The 10441-nt window shown below is 44.6% G+C and overlaps 1 protein-coding gene across 2 annotated transcripts in view; it reads right to left on the bottom strand.

Annotated features, from left to right (window-relative positions):
* The window catches only part of PCYT1B (phosphate cytidylyltransferase 1B, choline), a 102838-nt gene extending 100249 nt beyond the window's left edge, over positions 1–2589 (bottom strand). For both annotated transcript variants that reach the window (XM_077480770.1, XM_077480769.1), the window contains exon 1: positions 2249–2589. In XM_077480770.1, the coding sequence (XP_077336896.1) occupies positions 2249–2365 (117 nt within the window). In that variant the 5' untranslated portion in view covers positions 2366–2589. The remainder of the gene's footprint in view (positions 1–2248) is intronic.
* Positions 2590–10441: the final 7852 nt, after the last annotated feature.

Below are 10441 nucleotides of genomic sequence, written 5' to 3' on the forward strand. Positions count from 1 at the left end.
AAAATAATGTGTTTTTTTCAAAATTGTCACTCTATTTTTGTTTATAGCGCAAAAAATAAAAACCGCAGAGGTGATCAAATACCACCAAAAGAAAGCTCTATTTGTGGGAAAAAAGGATGGCAATTTTGTTTGAGAGCCACGTTGCACGACCGCGCAATTGTCAGTTAAAGCGACGCAGAGCCGAATCACAAAAAGTAGTCTGGTTTTTGACCAGCAAAATGGTCCGGTCTTTAAGTGGTTAATAGCAAAATATATGAATAGTTTATACTATTAAAAAAAATGCTGTGCGCCGCTAAAGTGTTCGGGTTGACTTGAAGAAAAGGTGGCAACCCTAGGGTACATTCAGCCTGCCCATACATGGTTTGAATCTTGGTCGGTTCCTGCCGAACCACCCTAGATTTTAACCATCTATGGCCAGCTTTACTGTTCACCCCCACCATCACAGGAGTGAGCCTGATTCTTACCCTCTCATATGCTTTCTCTCCCCTGATGCAGTAGTTTAGAGCTCAGGGTTTCAGAGCTCACTCCTGTAATGATGAAGGGGAACAGTAGAAAACTGGATTCTCTTAGCAATATCCTTAGCAAAGTCCTAAGAGTTTACAGCAGGGGTCTCAAACTGGCAGCTCTCCAGCTGTTGCAAAACTACAAGACCCATGAAGCATTGCAAGGCTGACAGTTACAAGCATAACTCCCACAGGCAGAGGCATGATGGGACTTGTAGTTCCGCAAAAGCTGGAGGGCCACCAATTTGAGACCCCTGCTGTAAAGCTGCACCGTTTGTTTTTAGCTACAAACCCCCTTTTCTGCATAAGCAGTTTTTGGTAAAAGGTGAACTAACCCTTTAGGGCCCTTTCACACCAACAGACCGATCGGATCCACCTGTCTGTTTTTCTGGCAGATCAGATTGGACCACCTATTGTTCCCTATGTGCCCCCTGTCACCATCCCAACCACGACACTACCTGCCTGGAGTTTGTATGTTCTCCCTGTGCCTGCATGGGTTTCCTCCAGGTACTCCAGTTTCCTCCCACACTCCAAAGACATGCTGTTAGGTTAATTGGCTTCTGTCCAAAATTGGCCCCAGTATATGAATGTGAGTTGGGGGCCTTGGATTGTGGGCCCTTGATGGTAGGGACCGAAATGAGTGTGCGATGTATGTGTGGAGCTCTGCGTAAATTGACAGCGTCATACGGGTACCTTAAATAAATAATAATATAATAGATGAGCATCTTAATGAGACACAATGTACAGGGATAGGGACAATTGTAGACATGCACCCACACTCACTCAGGTTAACCTGGATTGACTGGTGTATTTATTCAACCTTACTAACTATGTAACTATGAATATTGATATGTAACCTGTCGGCATCCAATCCACTAAATTGGTAGGGAACCTCAGCTCTCCAGCTGTTTTGAAACTACAAATCCCATCATGCCTCTGCCTCTAGGAGTCATGCCTGTGATTGTTAGGGTTTTGCAATGTCTCATGGGACTTGTAGTTTCAAAAATACCTGGGAAGCCAAGGTTCACGTTGATACGTTCGCCATCCATCCGGCGGCTCGTGTCGAATGACAATCAGATGGAAACGGACAGGCGGTCTGTTTCCATCCAGCGCGCTGTGTCCGTGTCCGCTCTGCATAGCAGACCCGTCATCCACCTGCTTAGCGGGGGGGGACCAGCAGAGAGAGATCCCTCACTGAGCAGGCGGATCCACTTGGATGGATTCCGCCCCAAGTGAAAGAGGCCTTAAGCTCACCACGCACGTTACAATCCGATTGTACGATCTCCTACCAACAACTATGTAACGCAAGAGCCTGCCAGATTGGCTGAAGAATGATTGGATAGATTAGGTAGGCCCTTGATCGTACAGAGATTGTACTGTGTAGGATGACCCCCAGCGTAAACAAGAACAAGCGTCACAGGTTACATTAAAAGACTCCCTTTGCTATGACCTTTGATAGAGGAATTTGGACAGTGCAGGGTCTGATGAAGAAGTCGTTTGCTGGTCCTCTGACGATCAGCAGCCAGTGTGCCTGGGAGGATGGATGAGAAGCAATCTCAGGAATCCTGTCTCAGCACCGCCACAGACATAGTGCTTTGTAATGCAACTTTCCTCACTGCAGATCCTGTAGCAGACACCCAGCCCAGATGGATTCGTCTGCAGCTAAGTTGTTTACACCAAGCCATAGCTCCTGAAATCCCTAGCCTTCACTCCCGAGCCACATGGAACATACGGGGTGTACTTACCAGGCGAGGCTGAGGACAAGTGTGCTCCAGTTCTTCCATGCTTTCTAAGGGCAGATCACCACAATGGGAATATGGGATACCTGTTTCTGACTCAGCATCAAGGCTGAGAACTGGCATGGCCAGATGAGGCTCGCCGTAGCTCTCGGAGCGATGGAGAACTCCTCTCGGGGATTCTAGGCAGTGGAGATTTTTCCCAGCTTCATGGCCCTTTCCCCTAAGAGACAGAAGGCGCTTGTTTAAATCTTATAAGTAGAAGCCGTGATGCACAAGGCCTCGGTTTATCACTATAACAACCAGGCAGCAGTATAGCACACGGCACAGAATGCACTGGCCTCATTTGCATGGTGCCTTGTGGTTGGATCGTGTCATCCTAGTCCAGCTTTAAAGTGAATGATGATGCATCCTGCCAATAGCACAAAGCCTGCCAGTTTGCTGGCCTTGAGCTTTTATTCCGGGAATGCAGACATGCCTTGTTTATCATTTATTATTAAAGTGACAATTAACCACTTTAAGGCTAATTTTTCAGACTTGTTGTTTACAAGTTAAAATCTTTTTTTTTGCTAGAAAATTACTTAGAACTCGCAAACATTATATATATATATATATATACATATATATTTTTTTTTTTTTTTTTTTCGAACACCCTAGAGAATAAAATGACGGTCGTTGCAATACTTTTTGTCACACCGTAGCGGTCTTACTTTTTTTTGAAAAAATACACTTTTTTGAATTAAAAAATAAGACAGCAGTAAAGTTAGCCCATTTTTTTTTTTATATTGCGAAAGATGATGTTAAGTAAACTGATACACAACATATCACCCTTCAAAGTTGCGCCCGCTCGTGGAATGGCGACAAACTTTTACCCTTAAAAATCTCCATAGGCGACGTTTAAAAATATTCTACAGGTTGCATGTTTTGAGTTACAGAGGAGGTCTAGGGCTAGAATTATTGCTCTCGCTCTAACAACCACGGCGATACCTCACATGGATGGTTTGAACACCATTTTCATATGCAGTCGCTACTCACGTATGCGTTCGCTTCTGCACACAAGCTCGGTGGGATGGGGCACATTTAAAAAATATATATATATTTTTCTTATTTTACCTTTTATTTTTTATTTTTACACTGTTCTTTAAAAAAAAAAAAAAAAAAGTGTCACTTTTATTCCTATTACAAGGAATGTAAACATCCTTTGTAATAGAAAAAAAGCATAACAGGACCTCTTAAATATGAGATTTGGTATCAAAAAGACCTCAGATCTCATATTTACACTAAAATGCAATAAAAAAGAAATAAATCTTGTTAAAAATAAATAAATAAATAAAAATGTCTCTTTAAGAGCTATGGGCAGACGTGACGTTTTGATGTCGCTTCCACCATGTAATGGTATGGAGAGGGGTGGGGGCCGTCTTCCCCTCACTCAGCTCCATACCACAGACGGGAGCAGACATGATCACCTCCGCCACTGCTGGCAGCTCCGATAAGTAGCAGAGGGCACCGGAGCCCCCCACCCCAAAGCACCCACCCCCCTATGTTGAGGGCATGTGACCTGGAATGCTTCGCCCCCCCTCACCCTTTTCCTGGTCTGCCAGGCTGCATGCTTTGCTTGGATATGAGTCTGGTATGGATATTGGGGGGGACCCACGTAGTTTTTTTTTTTTTATAAATTTGGCATGAGGTTTCATCTATACCAGAACCAAAGGAATTATTTTGATTGGTCAAAGGAAAAGTCTCACTCATCTCAAAGTCAGATCAAAATTGCATTTTGTTCATTAACTACTTGCCGACCGCTGTGGGTATATATGCGTCAGCAGAAGGGCACGGATGGGTAAAGTAACGTACCCGTACTTTGAAATTCCCACCATGCGCACGCCTGCCACGAGCTTCGTGACTGTGCCCGTGGGACCCGCACGATTGCTGCAGAGATACCAGCGATCGTGTCACGGAGCTCAAGAACGGGGAGATGCCGATGTAAACAGCATCTCCCCGTTCTGCCTGACAGGATACTGATCGTCTTCTCCCTGTCATTAGGAGCAGCGATCAGTGTCCACGTCATCCAAACCCATCCCCCAGTCAGTTAGAAACACTTCCCTAGGACACACTTATCCCCTCTCCGTCCCCTATTGGTTAACCCCTTCACCACCAGTGACATGTTTACAGTAATCAATGCAATTTTAAAGCATTGATCGCTGTATTAATGCCAATGGTCCCAAAAATGTGTAAAAATTGTCCGATGTGTCCGTCATAATGTCGCAGTCACGATAAAAAAAAAAATCACTGATCGCCGCCATTACTAGTAAAAAAAAATTATTAATAAAAATGCCATAAAACGATCCCCTATTTTGTAGACACTATAACTTTTGGGCAAACCAATAAATAAATGCATATTGCAATTTTTTTACCAAAACTATATAAAAGAATACGTATCGGCCTAAACTGAGGGAAACATTTTTTTTATATATATATTTTTGGGGGATATTTATTATAGCAAAAAGTAAAAAATAATGAATTTTTTTCAAAATTCTCGCTATTTGTAGCGCAAAAAATAAAAACCGCAGGGGTGATCAAATACCACGAAAAGAACACTCTATTTGTGGGGAAAAAAGATTGTTTAGGAGCCACGTTGCACGACCGTGCAATTGTCAGTTAAAGCGACGCAGTGCTGAATCGCAAAACGTGCTCTGGTCAGGAAGGGGGTAAATCCTTCCGGGGCTGAAGTGGTTAAAGTTGCATTGAAGTCGGGCCGAAGTAACAGGGTAAAGTCAGAGCGAAAGTCACAACAGTGTGAATATGGCTTAAAGAATAAGTTCACCTGGTGTAAATGGTAACATGCTACAAATGCAACCCTGAGTCCTTGTTTTTACAACGAGTGGGGAATCGTCTAATCTACTCACTGATATAGTCTAAAAAAAAAAAAAAAACATGGCCGACCAGCCGCGTCATCCATTTACAGTGTTCTGTGAATGCGAAATCTACAAGTCTGGACAGCCTTAGCGGCTGTCGGCTTGTAGTTCTCAATGACCTACCTTGAGCGATACTGATCGCTCTAGGTAGTTTATTGAGCTACAGGCAGACAGCTACACAGACAGTCTGCAGGACCATGGCATTACACCCACAGTTTTCTGATCATTGGTGCAATGCTTTATAGGCCCCTCACCAAAAAACATTTTTTTTTTGTAAAAGTGAATGCATCCTTTAAATTTAATACATTTCTTCACGCCACACTAAGGCCAGTTTTACAGTGCTGTGCTGTTTGGCCGCAAGCAGGTGTACCCTTCGTTTTCATGCAGTTAACCAGTGGTTTCCCTTAGACTTTCTATTAGGGCATTTTTGGTGAATTTTCTGAAAGCAGATGCAGGACTTTTGGTGCGCTTTCCCATCTGCGAGCCCAGGACCATCATGGAGGGTGCTGCCGGGTGGATAGGTAGGTCGTCTGCCCTCCCCTCCTTCTTGATGATCCAGAAATGATGTGCAAAATGTTACTTCCAGTTCCCCAATTCACTTTCCCAGATCTGCACTGCATTAGATTCATTGAAACACATGTGAGACATGCAGGGTTTTTTAGATCCTGCATATCTCATTAAAGAGAACCTATCACCAAAAAATAAATAAATCATCACATCATCTGATGAAAAAAAAAAGAAGTAAAAAAAAATTAAAGAGGGATTCCACTGGAAACAAAAATATTAAAAGCCAGCAGCTATAAATACTACAGCTGCTGACTTTTAATAAATGGACACTCACCTATCCGAGGGTCCAGCTATGATAGCAGCCGAGGCCGATCAATCACTCGGCTCTCGGCTGCTGCCGCCATTCTTGGTGAGGGAATCAGGAAGTGAAGCGTTGTGTGTGTGTCCCAGCAGACAGCGCGCCGGAACAGGAAACAGCATAGACTCCCGTGGGAGTCTAGGCCCGGAAGTGGGTGCAAATACCCGTCTTAGACAGGTATCTGCACCCCCCTCCCCCCTGAAAGGTGCCAACTGTGACACCGGAGGGGGGGAGGGTTCCGATGAACGGAAGTTCCACTTTAGGGTGGAACCCCGCTTTAACCATCTCAATTAACCACCGCCATTTTTCAGCTTTCAGCACTGTCAAACTTTGACAATTGCGAGGTCATGCTATACTGTAACCATGAAAATTTTTAGTTTCTGTCAGCAAATTTTGTAAATAAGTAATTTTTATCCTTCACTGATGGGCGCTGATGAGATGGCATTTATGGGCACTGATTAGGTGGTACTGATAAGGAGGCATGAATATGAGGCACTTATGGGCACTGATAGGTGGCACTTGTTGTGCAAATTTTATTATATAAGATTTATGTGGACATTTTATTCTAGGATGTGTGTTTTATAGATTGTTATCTGTCGCCCTGTGTCTGATTTAATCGAGGAGTGCTCTAACAGAGCCCACTTGGGTTGAATCGAGACCAGCGGTAAAAACAGTCAGTATGTAAACCTTCTTATAGGATTTGATATGTGTTTTCTATGTGTGTGGGCGTTTGCTGGTTTGTAGGTATCAAGCGCAATGCGCTGGGCTTCTTGCCTTCAAATGTCTATGAACATTAGAGAAGCGAAGTCCACATAAAAAGAGATACCTATTATATCTCTCTTGCGGACTTCGCTATCCCCTTATGGATACATATCTGTTTTTATAAGGGGACATTCAGGGCTCAAGTCCTGCGGGAACGCATGGGAAAGGAGTTCCTGTACTTTTTCCACAACAGGAACTCAGTTCCCATTAGCAGCCGTGTCCTGCAAGACTTTAAAAAAGCTCGCAAGTGCTGCACAGCAGACCATTCAGGCATTGCCAGTAGGGGGCCCCATGACAGCTTCCGCTTTGATCTACCTGTCAATCACAGCTAGCTGAAGGGTAGATCAGGTCTAGGTCTAGCTGACGGGTAGATCAGCTATTCTGCTCACAGGACATGTAGGGAGAGAGATGAGCTAAGGGAGGAACACCAGTTTGGGTTGGTAAGCTGAGCACAATACCTGGCAAAGTTTAATGCCAGGAGGGAAGTTTATGTGGAAATATGTGAAGGGTTGGAATAGCAGCGTGTGTGTGTTGGAGCCCTGCAGAGTTTGCAGCCCCCCAAGCTAACATACCTTTCCTAAGCAGGAACACATCACTATCTCCCCAAGCATTCTGTAAAGATAATGTGCAGTTAATTTATGACCTTTCCGTTTAACCCTGTGTTATCCAACCTCTGTTCAATGAAAAGTGTAAACTCACCACATAAACACTCTATATACAAAATAAAATTCCCCAATAAAGATCAGAACATGATGTTCACATTTGCATGGGAAGCACAATTGAATGAATGCTGATTTTTCAGAGAATTACCATATTTATGTTTATTGAGGATTGTTTATTTATTTTTTAATGTACTAACAGTTAAGCTTCATAAACACAATACGAAAATTGGATGAAAAATACCACTTTTGAAGTGTTCCTGCATATGAGCGTATAATTTTAAATTTTTTGGTGGGGGAGTGGATCTTGGGTGGGAGTTACCACGCTTTTTTCCCCAGGACTTGACCCCTGGGGACATTGATATCTGCCTTGCCAATGTACTTGTACCGTATATTGGCAACAGTGGTAGCAATTCCTCTCAGATTGTCTGAAGCCTGTAAGAACAAGCAGAATGATCTTACTAGATACTGTTTATTTTGAGCAGTATTGAGTGGGCTCCATGCTGATTAAGATGGTGGAGGTGCATGCATATGGTTGGGTGGGGGAGGCAGTGTACATGCCTCAAGTGGATGGGGTGAGTGCCCTCCCCTTTACTGTTTGTCATTTCCTGTGATGTCATTTTGTATTGAGAAAACGATTGGTTATTGTGGCCATCACTTCCTGTTTGTCATTCTTTTGTTTCCAATGAATAAAAAGCTCAAGTATCTGTGCTCCAGGGACAGACACGTGGAGACTCCAGCTTGAAGCAGCATCTTTTCTGATTCTGTCTGGTGCTACTGAAGTACTTAAACTTCCATGTACCAAAGAGCTTGATACAAACGTGCTTTTAAGCATGAAGAAACAGTTTGGTGCTTTGTGTGCATCTTGACGCTGGAAGTGTACATTTTGGCACAGTGTTAATTTGCGTACAAAGCCCAACAAAATTTCCCGGACACACTGGTGGGCACTGGGCACAGATAGGCGACACTGGTGGGCAGCAGTGATGAGCAGTGATGGGCAGCACTGATAGCCAGCACTGACTGGCATCACTAATGGCCACTGATTGCTGGCACTTGTGGGCACTTATTGGCACTGATTGCTGGTAGTGGTGGGCAATCATTGCTGGCACTGGTGGGCTCTTAATTGTAATCAGGGCACTGATGATCAGTGCCCCGATTACATACCTAGCTGTCCCCTGTGAGGAGATGCCGCTGATCGGCTCTCCTCTCCTCACACTCTGTCAATGTGAGGTGAGGAGCGCCTGTGATTGGACACAGCCGATCACATGGTTAAAAAGCCATGGCCTCAGTTCTTTACACAGATCAGGGTCGCAACGTGTACTAGCAATGCGGCGCGGCAGCGATCGCTGCGCTGCGTTCCCCAGGGGCGCAAAACAGCGGTCGTTCTGGGAGGCCGTCATATGACGTCCACCCAGAATGAAAGCCACACTGCCCAGCCGTCATTTGACGGTGGGCAGGCGGCAAGTGGTTAAAGAGATCTGAGAAGTCCAATCAGGATTCTAAAATTAAGACCTATTAGATTGGACGACACTAAAGTGTTAAAGAGGAAGTAAACCCTCTCTACAAAAAAAACACACGCTGCAAGACAAAGGCATAATGCATAGCATACTAGCTCATTATGAATTACTTACCTGAGATCGAAGCTCGCAAAGCGACCCTCGTTCACATCCTCTGTCGCCACCATGATACCTGGAGTGACTTCCGGGTATCGATGCTCCGGTGCTGTGACTGGCCAGAGCAGCGACTACGTCACTCCAGCGCATGCACGTGGGAGCCGTCAGTGACGGCATGACCGCCTTCACTAACAGCACACTCAGTGCGCCTGCATCGTTGTCTACGGTGCGCATGCACCATAGACATCGGTGCCTATTTTTAGGAAAATATCTCCTTAACCGTGTAGGTTGAGGAGATACCGGTATTTCTTGCACCTACAGGTAAGCCTTAATCTAGGCTTACCTATAGGTTAAAGTGGTCTGTAAGGCCGCGTACACACGCGCGGACTGTTCGCCCAACTTTGTCCGTCCAACAGTTTCAGCAAACAGTCCGCTCAAAATTAGCATGGACAGACATGCCCACACACGACGAACGAACAGTTTGCTGAAACCGTGCGCGATGACGTGAACGGCACGTACGACGGGACGAAAAATACGACGTCCTATACACTGCATTATAGCTTTCGGCGTGAAAATCCTTTCTGAGCATGCGCGCAACTTTGTTTGACGAACAAGCCTACACACGAGCGGGCTGTTCGCTGAAACAAGGTTTCAGCGGACAGTTTTTCGGAAATTCCGAAAAACCTTGTCCGTCCAACTGTCCGCTGAAACTGTCCGCTGAAAGCCCACACACGAGCGGACTGTCCGCCCAAACACTGTTCAGCGGACAAAGTTGGGCGAACAGTCCGCCCGTGTGTACGCGGCCTGAGGCTTTACAACCACTTTAAACATGCGCTTTAATTTTCAGATGACAAAGTATCTGATTTTTGTGGTATGCTAGTCTCATGTCGAAAGTGAAGAGGTTACATTTACAATACAAAAATTTTCGTTTGACAGAATATAGCGTCAGAAGTGATGTAACGTGTTGAATAGTTGTGTATGTATTCTTTAGTTTCTGAGCATGCATAGTCTTGCCCTTTACCGTTTTTTTCATTTGAAAACCGTACTAAAGAAACAAAAATCAGACGTTGAGTTCACATCTGACAAAAAAATTTAAGTCTGCACATCCAGCTTTGTCTGACGAAAACGTGAAATCGGCAGTTGAAAGCACCATACTAACAGTAAGATTTGCGGTTGGTCGTCGTAACACAGTTGGCATCCGAAAATCATGTTTGCATGTGTACGGGCCTTTAGGTGGTGATGGAGGGGAGACAAATAATATAGGTGGTGGAATGTGGTCGCTGGGGTGGCGTCATCTAACAAAAAGACAAAAGTATACCATACTGGGTCGTTCAAGAGTATTGCATGACACTTGAATTAACCACTATGTGTCCGCGGTATACACACTAATT

The sequence above is a fragment of the Lithobates pipiens genome, unplaced genomic scaffold, assembly GCF_037356315.1.
Source record: "Lithobates pipiens isolate NorthernLeopardFrog02 unplaced genomic scaffold, aLitPip1_a1.2 Scaffold_16, whole genome shotgun sequence".
In the NCBI taxonomy this organism is placed as follows: Eukaryota; Metazoa; Chordata; class Amphibia; order Anura; family Ranidae; genus Lithobates; species Lithobates pipiens.